The 14925-nt window shown below is 40.5% G+C and overlaps 2 protein-coding genes across 6 annotated transcripts; both read right to left on the minus strand.

The window, feature by feature from the left end:
• Positions 1 to 1763: 1763 nt before the first annotated feature.
• On the minus strand, positions 1764 to 8422 carry LOC311268408 (deoxyhypusine synthase-like). Its single transcript, XM_084372053.1, has 10 exons — positions 8267 to 8422; positions 6985 to 7184; positions 6711 to 6875; positions 6497 to 6618; positions 5554 to 5650; positions 4816 to 4902; positions 4410 to 4515; positions 4215 to 4318; positions 3341 to 3466; positions 1764 to 2421 (listed from the first exon to the last, which is right to left on the minus strand). Exons 2-10 carry the CDS (start codon positions 7177 to 7179, stop codon positions 2326 to 2328), a joined length of 1098 nt encoding a protein of 365 aa, XP_084228179.1. The 5' UTR covers positions 7180 to 7184; positions 8267 to 8422; the 3' UTR covers positions 1764 to 2325.
• A 2025-nt stretch (positions 8423 to 10447) lies between these two features.
• fbxw9 (F-box and WD repeat domain containing 9) lies at positions 10448 to 14873 on the minus strand. 5 transcript variants are annotated; one of them, XM_084371845.1, is made up of 8 exons: positions 14802 to 14873; positions 14131 to 14267; positions 13901 to 14048; positions 12298 to 13321; positions 12008 to 12156; positions 11692 to 11895; positions 11530 to 11595; positions 10448 to 11220 (listed from the first exon to the last, which is right to left on the minus strand). In XM_084371845.1, the coding sequence occupies exons 2-8, from the start codon at positions 14223 to 14225 to the stop codon at positions 11146 to 11148; spliced, it is 1761 nt and encodes a 586-aa protein (XP_084227971.1). In that variant the 5' UTR covers positions 14226 to 14267; positions 14802 to 14873; the 3' UTR covers positions 10448 to 11145. The 5 variants fall into 5 exon arrangements, with proteins under 5 accessions (XP_084227971.1, XP_084227973.1, XP_084227972.1 ...); XM_084371847.1 differs by having other exon boundaries at positions 14131 to 14240; positions 14802 to 14862; XM_084371846.1 differs by having other exon boundaries at positions 14131 to 14240; positions 14711 to 14852.
• Positions 14874 to 14925: the final 52 nt, after the last annotated feature.

The raw sequence follows: 14925 nt of genomic DNA on the forward strand, positions 1-14925 counted from the left end.
CCAAATTTGTGAGTGAGTGTGTGTGTGTGTGTGAGAGAGAGAGAGAGAGAGAGAGAGAGAGAGACATATGGTGCTGAGGTTTTGGGAAAGTTGACCTTATCCCAGTTCCAACTCTACTTCTCCATCTCTGCTTCCAAAAAAGAAAAGGTCACCGTTCCCACTGAAAAAAGACACTGACACTTTCGACAACTGTACAGGGGGAAAAAAAAAATCAGGCTTCGATGAATATACCATATACACATGATACAAATACTACCCACATTTCCACTGCTAAGTCTGCAAATACTACGGGTAACCGTGACCGTGTGTCAAGGATTAGCCAGAGGAAATAACCACCCGCACAATATCATACTGATGTATTGTGATGGGAAATGTTTTTATCCTTGTTACTGGATTCTGCTGACAGCAGAAAGGGAAGGACATGAGTCCCACCTACTGCCACTCGCACATATGCATAAGATTGCTTACAACCTTTTTTCTTCTCTGTTCTGTTTTTTATTTTTTTTTAACAATAGGAATAAATACAACCATGCTAAGCTGAGATTTATGAGAAATCAAATCCAGTCCAGATGCATACAATGATACTGTCACATTTCATGCTGTATTACAACTTGATCCCTTACAAATAGTGCGTTATTGCAGCCACGTAACAGTCTGTATCAGCAAGCAGTAGCTTCCTCTAGAAGGGACTTTTACATTGCATTTAGATCTGCAGCATTTGGGCAAAACTGCTCAGTTAAGGCAGACAGGATGTAGAAATCTTTACCACTGAATAACAGAGAGTGCAGTATTTTTAAACATATTGAAGTTAGTTTGGTAATATGGTCATAGGACAATCAGGTCTGCAGTCATAAAGCTAAACAACTGTGTTTGGTTGGTCATTTCTTGTACAGATGAACTGTACTTAGTACTGTATTTTAGTTGTTTCAGGATTGTTGTTCCATTTCTTAGTTATTCATATGACCTTTATTTACAAAGTGTAAGGTTTTGATTTACTACAACCTGCGTAACCCCATCAGGGGTCACCTCCACCGAGGGACTTTTAAGTTGAAAATTAGCATCAAACTACATCTGGTACAATGGATGTATTGTGCATTGTCCCAACTAAATGAACAGTAAAGGTTGGAGGCTGAATTAGAAAAAGAAGTTTGAGTCTCTCAATTACACAAAAAACAGGTTTTAAAATAAAAGTTTAGATGTTACTAGCTTTTGGCCCCTGGCCCACAATCAGGTTTCATTTTTGCCCTCCAAGTTTTTGCACCCTTGCTCCATTTCAATCCAGCTCAACTGTTCTGCCATAAAGTTTGCTTTTATGATGCCTATAATGTTCAGAGTATGTTGACACTGTCATATCATAACTACTACCTCAATGATAGGCATGTAGTTCAATTTACACATTTCCCTGAATGTCACCAAAAACAAAGTTAGAATTGTATTGATTGACAATAGATTGTACACGTTCCTAATGAAGTGGAGACTAAGAGCTACACTTTCTGCAGTTACTAGTGGTTCATTTTTCATTTATATTTTTATAGACGTGGTTCAAATGCAACTGAAGAGCTTCAAACTTTAATACTTTTCATATTAGGTCAGCAGTAATGCCTCGTCTGTCCTGCAAGGCAAAAAAAATCCTTTTATACAACAAAGATCACACACATGGTCATGTGAAATGTGTGTCACAAAGTGGACCCCTTGTGGCCTTCTCACAGACCTACTGCACTATTTGTAATAGTCTACTAAAACCCTATTTAAAAACAGAAAGAAACGATTTATTTATGGTTTATTAAGATATACAGGTTCATCCTGTAACAGTGGCAGTAAGATACAGGCATGGAACATATAACAACTGACAAGCAATTAGGAAATATTCCAAGTGATGTGACTGTGTGTCGTACCACAAACAAACTGTAATAAATCAAAATGCTTAGTTGAATAACAAGCCTCATGATGTGTATATCTTTTCTCTCTCACCCACACAAACACGCTCACACACATGGATATAAAACTAGAATATTTATGCGCATACACCTAAAACCTGATGCATTCTAGACCGTCTCTTTGGTACATGCAATAGCATGCTGCCCATGCTATTTCTGCTATCTGAAGACACAGGAAAAAAAACTGTACCTGTTTTCACAAATAAATATTGTTACGGAGAGCATTAAGACAGAAGAGTTTCACCACAGACTCCCATAAAATAACATTTTCACTGCAGCATTGTATTAAATGCTGCTTCTTTTGCGGACCAGAGGATCAAACTCATATCTGCAGTGAGTCAAACAAGCTGGTCGTTGTTTCTAACAGAGCGTTTAAGGGAGCAATTATTTATTCTGTTTTCTTGCCGGCAGTCAGCTTGTCAGCGTGGACAGCGAAGGTCTCGGCCACTATCAGAGGGAAGACTAGAGAAGCATCTGCATACACCTGGGAACAGAGAGCAGAGCGGTGCATCACGTTCATGTTATGTGTATTACAAAGTCACTACACTGAATTGAATCCAGTCCCTGGTTTTCATATTTATGTTTTTGTGCTTTGGTGCCACTCTGTACACTTGGATTCAACACTGTGCAGAAAATGCCACCTTGTGGCCAAAACGGAGACTGCAGCGGCTCATACACAGATTTATTTTGCCCAACCTTTAAAAAATTAAATCAGAACATTGATGTTTGCAAACTAAAGGTTTTATCTGAATAGAGTAGGTGTCCTGCTGACACATATTCCCTTTTTCTGGGCAAAATTTGTTGCTTACTTAGTTTTCAAATCTGTCACACTGGCATCATGGTGTCTTAGACTCACTGCATGTTTGATGAGATTAAAGAAGAGTTTTTACCTAAAACATTCACAGTTTGAGTTTGGTGTCAGCCAATCACTATTAAAGCAACGTTTTGTAGAAATTGGCATTTTGTGCAATTTGACCCCACAGTTGAATCTGAATGCAACAACACTGTCGTTAATACAAATGACAGGTTTCTGTAACAATATTATCAGACTTAATTTCAGACTAGCTAAGTAGCTAACAGCAGCTACAGTTAGCAGCAGTTAGCGATTACTTTCGCAACAAGTAAAGCTATCTGTCCTTCAGTAAACTCTGTTACACACTCTGCCCGAGGGATCCTACCCGCCTACCTACAGGTGATACAGACGCAGAGCGGGATGACTGAGACACCAGTTGCCAGTATTACAAGTCAGTGTAAATCAAAAATAACCTATTTATAAATTATTAAGTGAAACAGAAAGAGAAGACATCTCAAAATAACTTCTAATAAAAGGGTATCTGAGGACATAACTAATAAATGGAGCGTAGTTCTGACATGGCTAACACTGCTGGGATAAATATTGATACCTTAACAGGTTTGGCGTCTGTTCTGATCTTGCCCCAGGATACAGCTTCATCGGGTCTGGCCCCAGAATCAGAGCCATCGAACTCCTGGCCCGTGTTCACAAACACTGCATAGTCAGCTCCATTCCTCTGGAGGGAGACATAGGAGAGTGCATGTTGTTGTAGTATTAGGTTTTGACGAGGGTTGCTTTGCTGACAGTGGTTGTGCTGTATGACGGCCAGCTAGGAAATGTCCATCTATAATTAAACATTACTATCCACATCAAATATAGACGTGTAAATCTAGCGTGGACAACATGTTTTTTATTAACCTTATCATAGTTTTGCACAGTTTCATACAAAAACGTCATGTGGTTGACAGTGGTGTAGAAAACTATTCAGATAACACAAGTAAATGTCTGCACTGAAAATGTCCATAAGTGTACTTAAAGTAATCATAATTCTGGACTATATGTATTAATTATTTTAATAATGCATTAATGTATATGTAGCATTTTACTGTTACAGTTGAAAAGGGACTCATTTTACTATTTTATATGACATTTGCTTGGCAGTTTAATCTATTGACTTACTTTATAAATTCATCATATTATTTGCAAGTAAAATCTTAATCTGTAAAGTAACTTGTAACTTAAGATGTCCATTCAATATAGTGAAGTAAAATGACAATATTTCCCTCTTACTGTAGTGGAAAAGAAGTGTGAAGTAGCATAACATGGAATTACTCAAAAGTTTCACAATTTCGGAGGAATGTGCAGTTACTTTCTACCATTATTGGCCAACTAAATGTTAAAACTTCATAGAATCGTATACAAAACCTGATGTGAATTCCTGCATGATTAGAAAGTAAGAAATAAGATTATCAGAAGTTTGTTACCATAAGATTAGCGTTGGAAATATGGTGTTTGACCAGCCCTCCTCCCAGGATGATCATTCCTGTCCTTTTGGCAAACACCGCCTGGCTGTTAAGCTTGCGGATATCTGAAATAAAGCCCACAGTCATTATATAAACAACAGATAATGCTGAGACAGCTGTGGTGATCCTGTTTTATGGCAGTAATGTTGCTTTTACCTTCCACTATGTCCAAAACTAAGCCAGGGTTCCTGAAGGAGTGGAAGTAGATCATGTCGCCCAGAGAGCCGTCTGTCAGGGCAGGACTGAACACTGGAATGTTATTCTGACACAAAATATAAACAGCACATTAACAGCAGTAATAGACTGTACCAACTGTGCAACTTAACTGAGACAGAAATGACAAATTGTACCGTGGTTGTAAATATACCAACTTTAGACTTGAATTCCAACTTATCTTAATTGACATCAGACTTGATACAAACACACTGATTAAGACCAATTTTGCTGCAACTCATCAGCAATGTAAGACTTTTAAGCAATTTGATTTTGTGTCTTGAGTGGTAACATTTCTCTAATGTTCTTAGTCTGGTATAATACATAAGCAATATAAACCAGGACTTACCTTGTATGCCCAGTAATAGACAGAGTCAGTATTATTGATCTCCTTGCCAAGTCGATGTATCATTTTGGAGGGGGTCCAACGGGTGCCCTGAAATAAGAAAAAAATAGATAAATAAAAACTGAATTAATGAAAATAAAAATAAAAAAATCACATGATGGAGACGTTGTTATATTATCAGTGTTAATTCGGCTAAAATACAAGCACTTTTCAAGGCATCTTTATCATCACATCTAAATTGATACCATAAATGCAATTGGGGGAAAAAAAAGTTTACAGAATTACTTTTATCCCCACATTAATCAGTGTATACCGTCACTTTGTTTATTTTACCAGCTGACTTTAACTTGGTCCGTTTTAATTCTTCCTAATTTCGTCGCCAGGAGACGACAAACAAATATGATGTTGGGATTGTTTCATTTCAAATATTAAAACATTTTTGGTTTGCATGATTAATTGTGTGGATGAAACACCAGATTATGTTGACAATCAAGTATTTGTCATGGAGTATATTAAATTCAAGGCTATTCCTAACTTAAAACAATGGTTAAAATTGAGCATTGTCAAAACTTTCACAACTTTGTACCAACCTTGTATTATTATAATTGGATAATGTAGTGGAAAACATGTGTTTTTATGTGAGGACTTCAGAATAACAACTGAAGCTCTTTCATACTATAGGTTTCATCTGTACTGTGTGTAAAAAGTCAGAAAATATCTTCATCACTAAGAGACACAAACCTCTGTGTTTTGCTCCAACAGCATCTGGTCCAGGATGGGCATCAGCCAGTCTTCAAACTTGCAGTAGTTGTCATTGGGCACCAACAGATTCCCTATCCTACATAAGGAAAGGACAGAGAAGGAGGAGGCAGAGATGAGGGGAATGTACAAGGACATAAATATACATTTTGGGGAATGGGATACATAAGTTAGGAGTACCTGCAAGCCAAACCCCTCTATCACGTGCTTTGTCTTTTTGAATACACATCACGTCTGCTATTTATGATTTTATGGTAAAATACGGCAGAAAAAAGAGGGCTAGAGTAAGCAAACACTATTTTATATTGTGGTCTGACCCAAGACTGATAACTATTAAAGTTATTGTTACTGAAATTGTCATGTTTAAAAGAATAGTTACACATTTTCAGAAGTATGTTCATTGGCTTTCTTAGTAAATTAGTAAATTGACACAACTCCTGTCTGGTAAATGTGACAGCAGCTGGTTATCTTATCTTATCTTGGCCAGAGGAGATTATTGAGCAGCCAAGAAATAGTTGGGTATATAATCCCAGATAAAACCGTGAATCTTTCGCTTTTCTCACTTTCAATTTTTTTTAGAAATAACATGTAACATTGAAAAATGTTAATTAGCTAGATTTCAAGGTGCTTGTAGGAGGCTGTTTTTGGACCGAGCCAGGCTAGCTGCTAACCCATTTTAAATCTTTATGCTAAGCCAAGATGACTGGCTTTTGTCTCCTGCTAGATATTTACAGTACAGTACAGACACGAGAGTGGTATCAGTCTTCTTATCTAAGTCTAGGAAAGAACGTACAAGAAATAAACCGCATATATCCCAAAAAGTCAAACTATTTCTTTAGGGCTCAGTGTAAAATGCTGCCTTTATGGCCAGCAACCTGACCTGCGTCATTCTGATGAAGTGAATGTGAGGTGTATTGCTGCAAACCTGTTGATACCCCTCTGGCGGAGATCCTTGCCCGGCAGGCTGAAGTCTCCCAAGTATGTGTGAGCCAAACACTTGATGAAATCCTCCTCTATGCCTCCAGCTGTGGTCACAATCACATCCACCTAGCATGGCGTAAAAATACTGATTCTCATAAACGTGTCCCCCTGTTCCTGGTTGATTGTTCTGGATGTTAAGTGTATAAATGTGTGTGTACCATTTTGTGCTCTGCCAGGTAGCGGATGCTCTCTCGGACTCCGGAGCTGATGAGATTGGAGGTGTAGCCCAGAAAGATGGTGCAGCCGCACTGGCTGGATGCTTCACCAGACTCTTTATTTTCATTTCCTTCATCTGCCTCCACTGGCTCAAGACGCTTCTCTATCTGTGGGTGGGGAGTCATTAGACAACAATGGTCAGTGGTGCTGTGAGTCCCACCAATAAAATGCCTCAAAAATATCTAATAACCCTTCCTACACAGCCATTCCTCTCACCATTTGGTTGATCTCCTGGATGGCCAAACCCAACCTGCTGGCCTGGAACCCCGTGGTGAGGTAGGATTTCAACACTGCCTGGAGATCGACCCCTTGGTTGAAGTCGTAGCCTCTGATCTTCGGCATATCCTCTGGGAGCTCGCAGCTGGGCTTGAGGACAGCCTCCATTGCAACTGAAGGGGCCTGGTCTGCCATCTTTTCTGCAAAAACAAAGAGAAGATGTTAGTGGAGCCCTGATCAAGCAGCAACAGATGTAATCTCTGTAGTGACAGGCAGCAGCCCCGCATTCACTGAAATGTACAGGAAAAACCATGACTGAGCTTCTGTAGGTGGTGAACTACATGTGTCGGATGTATGAACAGCTGAAAGAAAGAATGTCTGATCTGACAATATCAGCCCAACTTTAAAGCCCAGCATCCCTGAGTTTACACAAAAAACATCCTGAAGGATTCTGGGAGACGAACCCTGGTAAATGGCACTGATCAATAGAAAGGGTTCACATGAGGCAGTGTTAGCATAACTGTTTTCCTTTAAACTGGAACATAACTGTTGAACAAATATCCAGTCTAACCAGCTTGAGGTTTGGCAATCATGTTGGTGCAATTAGACACATGCCATCCCCACCCAAAGACAGTTGCAGACCAAGTACACTCCATCATGGCAACAGCACAGGAATTGGGAAGACAGGTTGGGACAGGCTGATGACATAAGCTCTTTGTCAAGCTCTTCTTATCTTTCCCCAGCTGTTTTTGTGGTGTCGCAGTTCACCTGCTGGGTGCGCTACTGTCATAAGGGGGTGTGCATGTGCACCTACAACGGTGTTTGGATGTGCGGTGCGTGTCATCCACATGACAGCCAGAACCAAAGGTTTCCCAGCAGAACATTTGTCTGTAACGATGTGATCACTGTTATTCACCTATCAGTGGTTATAAAGTTCTGGCTGATCGGTGTATATAAAAACTGCATGGCTAGCTTGCACGGCTACTACGATTACAAGCTAACGACATCAACACAATTCAACTGAACGAATAACAATAAGCCAAAAACAAAGGTTTACAGCGTGTATAGGTGTCGTCCATTGGGCAGGAAAATGACTTAAACGGAGCACATATGTGGAAGGTGGAGGATAACATCACCTACGTGCTTTAAGTGATGTTATCCTCCACCGCAGAATCGATGTGGTGCGATGTTAGCTAGAGACAAGCTAACTCTGAGTTGGTTTTATCCTATCGACTGGCTTTATTATTCATTTTGACAAGTGAAGACAGTCATGAAAACGTACCTTCTCTTGGAAAGACGTCTGTCGATGTAGGTTGTTAGGTTTTAATCAACTGTCACCACAGACAACGAAGACGGTCTTCATTAGCATGTCTGTAAACAACGCATGGGTTGCCTGCGGCAAGCAAGTTCCTACTACGGAGAGTGCGAAGGGACATTGTATTTCCACGCGAATATCATACGAGTGGACGAAATGAGTTAGACTTACAGTAAACAACAGTCTCCCTGCATCAACACAACCGTCTACTAAATACCAGTTTGTGTGTAGCGCATATTGTTGTGTTTGTTAAAGACTGCATCAAACAGGTTCGGACACGATTTGTAATTGTAATGTTTGGTCTTGTCCCTTTTAAATACATGAGGGGGACACGATATTGAAAACTCCTATATAGACGTCTTTCAGTCAAATCTAGTACATACATTAATTTATCATTATACTTGTAAACAGTTTGTTTTATTTTCTACATATGTTATTCACAGTATTAAGTATTTTTTCTAAGTGTGTTAAACAGTGACTGGAAAAAAGACTGATTCTTTGTTTTGAAGCTGCATTACTGCTTTTGTATTAACATATTACTCAGTATTACTTATAGCACTTGTACTTACCATATTTATCTAATACAAATTTACTACTACTTAGTCCCACTGTACAGTCTTCGAGTAGATATTCCTACTGCTGTTACCTACAGCTGTAATTAACACATTCTTGTTACATTGCCAGTGTCACACCCTCCTTTGCAGTCACTTGTCTGCACCGCTTGTATGCCTGTTTAATTTTTGCTAACTTGTATTTGTGCCCACCATGATACATTTAACCAAATGACTGAAGATTTCAAATGTCCCACCTTTTTAATACTGCATAAACAGATTTGTTTAGGCCAAGCCGGCTGTACATTTTGTAAAAAGTGAACGCACACATTGTGGGTTAAAGTCAGAAAGCACACATGAAGGACAGCATAATGTCTGAGCCAATGATCTTTTCATCAGTTGTGACTGTGAGGTCATGTGTGATGTTTGTGACATTTCCAGCACTATGACCTTTTATATCACAGAGCCTTTGAACTGGCTCCAACAGTGAATAAAAAGGGGGTACAGGTGAGAAAGGAAAGCTTCTCTGACCAGACTCTACTTCACAACCTGAGCTGACTCTTTGGATCAGGTGAAATACATAATTTTCCTACTGCTCCTTTTGGTGTGGAAGAGGGATATTAAGTCAAGATTGTAGGACTTTTTTGCTGAGTTATTGTACTGGAGGCAATGTCAGGAAAGATGTGCAGCAGCAGCAACAGCGTTGTTCAGGCACAAAAACTGGTGGATCAACTTCGGGTAGAGGCAGGCATGGAGAGAATCAAGGTATGAAAGAATCGTAATAACCTGGTAAATACATGCATGCTAGCTTCCCATCATAATACATGACTGCACCACTTAAGATCAGTTGTTTGAAGATTTCCATAGTTCAGATTTATAGATTATACTGTATTACAATGTCTGTAATCCTGTGAAATACCATCCTTTCCACGTTCATCCCAGCAGATCTCCCTGACAGCAGCAGACTTGGTTCGGTACTGCCAGGACCACAGGCGCAGTGACCCCCTACTCACCGGCATTGCTGCCTCATCCAATCCTTTCAAAGATAAGAAGACCTGTGTGCTGCTTTGAAATACCTCAGCACAAACGACCAACACATAACAGACTGCCATATGGACAACTGCGCAACCTACTGTGAATTGTGGATAATTAATACCTTTTAGTATGGCAATCTGTTTCTATTTTTTTTTTTACTTAAAGGCTTTGATTAAAATTGTTCCTTTAGATGAAATTATAATCAATATATGTTTACCTTTAAGCAACATTTTGTACCTTTTTTCCTTAAAATAAAACCTTCTAAATCATTTTGATGGTATAGTTTCTTATAACTGAACGGTCACAGTCGCTTACAACAGATGTGGTACAACTGAAAGACACAAAAGAAGTTTAGAAGTTTGATCTTTAACCTCGCAATAGAAAATAATTAAATGGGTTACTTGACTCAGGTCACTTTTTAAGAGTTGCTCAGATCAAGAAAACAATTCCTGCGATCTGCAACTAAGATAGCTGCTTTGTCCAACCCAGACATTCAGCACAAAGCCGTTTCATCCCGACTCCCCACAGGGCCCTGAACAAATCCAGCCGATATATCACACACTACATTTTCAGGCCATTTAATAGTCTTTCAATGTGTTGAAATAGATAGACACTTCAAGTATTGTGCAATTTTGATTTGTAGTTAGCTTTAAACAAACATGTAAATTGTTATACATTTTCAAAACTAACACACAAAGCATGTGCAGACATACCTACAATAAAGATCATATTGATTAGCACTGCTAAGTGTGATCAAATAAATAGGTTTACAAATACAATCAGTATGTCATAGAGGACTTGGATAATTCATTTCACAATACATGACAAGTAACTAATATTTTTGGTACAATGTCAGTCACTGTAATGGATTCGCTGAGCATATAAATATTATAAGCTTGTTTACACACTGTTCAAACGTACAACAATTAAAAGAGAAGGGACAAACTTCTCCCAACATAGTGTCTTTGAAACATAGAGTATTGGCACAAAACTGGCAATTAAGTGAATGAGACGAACATTAGCAATAAACATGTCCATATGTGTGTTTTTTGTTTGTAGAAAAATCTCTCAACAGGATCAGACGAGGAATTAAAAAAAGTTTTATAAAGGGCTTTCGGCTGAACCAACACAAGTGACATTTTTATTAACGGTATGTAATGTTAGTAACTCTGTGTATGCTGAAAGACCAGCGTAGGCAGTCTTCAGGTCTTGTCCCAATCTGCATTCAAGTCTTGCCACAAATTTAGAAGTCCTGCTCTGTCAATTTCTGGGCCTCCAGATTTCCACACACACATCCCCTGAGGCAACAGCAAGGATCCCAGCCTCCACACTCAGCTGATAGTTGGACAACGAGACAGGTGAAGCGTTATTAGTGAGAGAGTGAAGACACAGGGAGAAGAAACAAGTATCTTTAGAAACATAGAAAAAAAAACAGACAGCTGATACTGCATTAATTATTATTTCATGCCTCAGCTCATTGTGTCACTATTTAAGTTCAATGTTATTTCTTTGTTGGTAAAATCATTGTTACATGTCTCATTTAATTAAAATAGATATTTATATAACTAAAGTTATAACATCATCTTCCAAAGGTAAACAACTTAATATTTCAATCATCTGTAAGATGTGTTACAAGGCACTAACCCCATTGACTCCAGCTTGGTGATGCAATGTGCATAATGTCCTTGGAGGCGCACAAGGGATATGTACCTGTAATACAGAAATTACAGAAATTACAACTTAAGACTGTTCAATAGCAGAGTTAACTTAAATAGGCAACTTAAAAAGGAATTTGCCCCATCGGACCTTGACAGTACGATCAGATGAACAGGTGTAGAGGCTTCCGGGGGACCTGTGGATGCCAGTGACCAGAGCTGTGTGTCCCACGTCAAACTGGGACAGGGTTTTTAAAGTCCCAGCCTGCATGGAAAATGAGTGGAGCATGCCACTGTTGTCTCCTGCCCATACTTCACTGCCACTGTAGCTCATGGACAGCAGGTACGAGCTCAGCTAGAAGTGGAGGGGTTGACTGGAGTTAGTCTTGATATACAGGTGCATCTAAACATATATGCACACAAACACAAACTTAGGAAACTAGATGTGTCCGTGTGTTTGCATCTACCCGGAGTCTCTTCAAGCCTTTGCCTGCCCTGCGGTCGTAGACAGCCACAGTGCAATCTTTACTCCCAGAGATGATGTACTTGTCATCTGCAGCTAGGCACATTACAGCGTTACCATGGAGACGGAGGCTTTTCACCAGGGGTTCAGCAGCTGTGGACAAAACACAATCACGTTCAGAAATTAAGTGTGCAACAATTATGTCGTGTGTCACTGCACCATCATCATATTTATACAACTGATGACCTTTATGTGCACTTAATGCACACTAAACTGAAATTCAAGTGCCCTCACCTCTGGTGTCATACATGTTGATCCTCTTGTCAAATGTACCAGACAGCAATACATCAGCCTGACAGGACAGGCAAAGGACAGCAGCCCCGGCCCTGATCAGGCCCCGCTCTGCACCACCTGCCTGTAGGTCCCATAGCCTCACTGTGCTGTCGAAGCCACCTGAGGCCAGTAGGGATCCCTGAGATGCCAGGCACCAGACCCAGCCCCGATGGGTGCTGAAGTCACCCTGCCCTCCCAATGTGTGCAGCAGTGTGCCACCAGAGCTGGCCTGCAGATCCCACAGTTTAACGTTCCAGTCTCTGGAACCTGTGGCACAAACTGTCCCCTCTCCCCCCACGAGGAGGACTGAGTTGACCTGGGCAATGTGGCCTGAAGGTAAAGTCATGCACTCGAGCGCTGGGGGTGGGCTAGGACTTCTGGGGGGTTGACGTTGCTCCATCACTGCCTGTCTTCCATGACCCAGATTCCTTTGGTCTGCCACGTGCTCCTGGTAATTAGGAGCACCATCTTGCCCTTCATCAGCATCATGCACCATCCTGTGGTCCCTTTCTTCTTCCATTAGTGCTGCTGCGTCATCTTCCAGTCTCTCTTCGAGTGCCTCTCTCAATCCTGCCAGTTGGTCCGCACCTACAATTGGCTGTATTTCACCATCCTCACCCTCCATTGCCACCTCCATCCCTTCATCAGCATCATATGCAACCTCCTGCGCAACCACTCCCACCCCTTCTACCTCATCCTCCCTACTGTCTTCCTGCCCCTCTGCACCTGGTTCCCCTTCCTGCCCTGCCTTTTGCTGCTGCCCCACTTGTCCCCTTTCCTCCTCTTCCTCTTGGGTCTGTCTGGCCACAAGGTGCCCCTGGCCTGTCCAGCAGGTTATCAGCTGCTCCATCTCCAGGCAAGCAGAAGGCCAGTCAAAGTCCTCCCTTGGCCCCACTGGAAAGCCGGCTCGGGATCCTATCAGTCTGCGTGCCCGGAGCTGCCAAGCGGTGCTGTCCTTACCCACATTGCCCAATGCATGGCAGACCTAAAGAAGACAAGGAAGACAGATTCAAGAAAATTTCCAATTTCTACAAGACTGATAAAATCCTCTAGGTTCCATGTGTAGTTTCTGATTCCTAATTATGCCATTTTTTAAAGTCCTTTTTTGTTTGCCTGGTGCCATGGGCAATATGTTTCAAATTCCTGCCAATGGTTTCACACTATTCCAATTATCTACAGGTGGCTGTAATGCACCAGGATAGACAAGGCATAAGAAGATTGTTGGCTCGTTAACATGAATTTGTAATTCTTTGAAAAAATGTTTACTGATGAAGAAAATGCATTTGAAATGTTTGTTTGCAAGAAAACTACACAGGAGACCTTCAAATTAAGAAATGATGATTCTGGAAATCACATGGAACAAATAATAAATGCCTTAATGACACACTTAATTAATGATCAATAACACTTTTATTTTCTCCAGTCAATTTTGGGAGATATATCACATAGTGATTTAGTAATCTAGTGATTGAGGCCAAACAAAAAAACAACACAATTACACAACAATACATCTTTTAAAGGAATTTATGGGAGTGATCGCCCAAAAGATCTTTAAAAAACTAACCTTTGGCAGCACAGTGATAACACACTGAGCAGGAAGGTGCGAGGCAATGTGGGTTACCATCTCCCATGGTAATGACAACAAGCCACTCGCCTCAGGAGAAGGTGAGGAGCTAACATCAGCTGAAGTTGGGTGACCAGCACGCAAAAGACTGGAAGGAATACGAAGACCAATGTGACTTGCTTGTTAATCTCATATCCTTGTGCAACATGAAATGCCAGAGAAGGTCTTACCCCTGCGGGTCAGAGCTGGAAGCTTCACTTCTCGGAGATTGCACAGGGTCAGGAGATGGTCCATCCTGGTCATCGTGTGTCTCTGTCTTAGACATCACCTATTCACCTCTCTGCACAAGACCACTAAAACTCAGTTGCTGTAAGACAACATTACTTTAAACTAACGCAGTCTCTTTTTTGTTTTGTTGGCTGTATGTTTCAACACATTAAATTAAAAATATATTTTGACAATTAAAATTAGACAAAGCGTTAGCTTTTTAGGGCTTAGATTAGCGTCAGCTACATTGGTAATGTACAATTCAGATGCATTGCTAAAAGAAAGCTTCAGCTGCCCATGACCACAACGCTTTTCTTTTCGGTTTCACTGGATAACGTTAGCTGTATTTGTAACAGATGTCTGTTAATACATATATATTAAAAAAAAACACTCGTTATAGATAAAAAAGTTACTGACGTAACTACAGCTATAAGACAGGAGGCTAACGTTAGCTTCAAGTATTGCTAACTATCTGCTATTGTAAACAAGCCCAGCCTGACGATGCTAGCCGCTCTTTAAATGTCGTCGCCCGATTCAGTTTACCAAAATGGTGACCAGTGTCGCTAGAGCAGACAAATTAAGACTGTAATCCCACATAGTGCTATGCTAGATGTATCAAATGTCATTTCTCAACTTTTATCAAGGCGACGTCCTGGGCGAACTACAAACGCCACTTCCGGTATAGAAAGATGTCGTCATCAAACTGCGTGGTAAGGCGACAACATGTTTGTCATCTCTTGTTCAGAATTTAGTCATTT

Source organism: Pagrus pagrus, assembly GCF_965226575.1.
Source record: "Pagrus pagrus genome assembly, chromosome: 13".
NCBI classification, from domain to species: Eukaryota; Metazoa; Chordata; class Actinopteri; order Spariformes; family Sparidae; genus Pagrus; species Pagrus pagrus.

What these genes read in the sequence shown, in the direction of transcription:
- LOC311268408 (XM_084372053.1), bottom strand. Translation starts at nt 7,179, where the DNA reads ATGGCAGACCAGGCCCCTTCAGTTGCAATGGAGGCTGTCCTCAAGCCC. An exon ending in TCTATTACTGGGCATACAAG is followed by an intron (nt 4,516 to 4,815) that starts GTAAGTCCTGGT and finishes ATTTTGTGTCAG; the next exon opens with AATAACATTCCAGTGTTCAG. An exon ending in TTTCCAACGCTAATCTTATG is followed by an intron (nt 3,467 to 4,214) that starts GTAACAAACTTC and finishes GTCTCCCTCCAG; the next exon opens with AGGAATGGAGCTGACTATGC.
- fbxw9 (XM_084371845.1), bottom strand. Translation starts at nt 14,225, where the DNA reads ATGTCTAAGACAGAGACACACGATGACCAGGATGGACCATCTCCTGAC. An exon ending in CAACATGTATGACACCAGAG is followed by an intron (nt 12,157 to 12,297) that starts GTGAGGGCACTT and finishes TTTTGTCCACAG; the next exon opens with CTGCTGAACCCCTGGTGAAA. An exon ending in AAGGCTTGAAGAGACTCCGG is followed by an intron (nt 11,896 to 12,007) that starts GTAGATGCAAAC and finishes CTCCACTTCTAG; the next exon opens with CTGAGCTCGTACCTGCTGTC.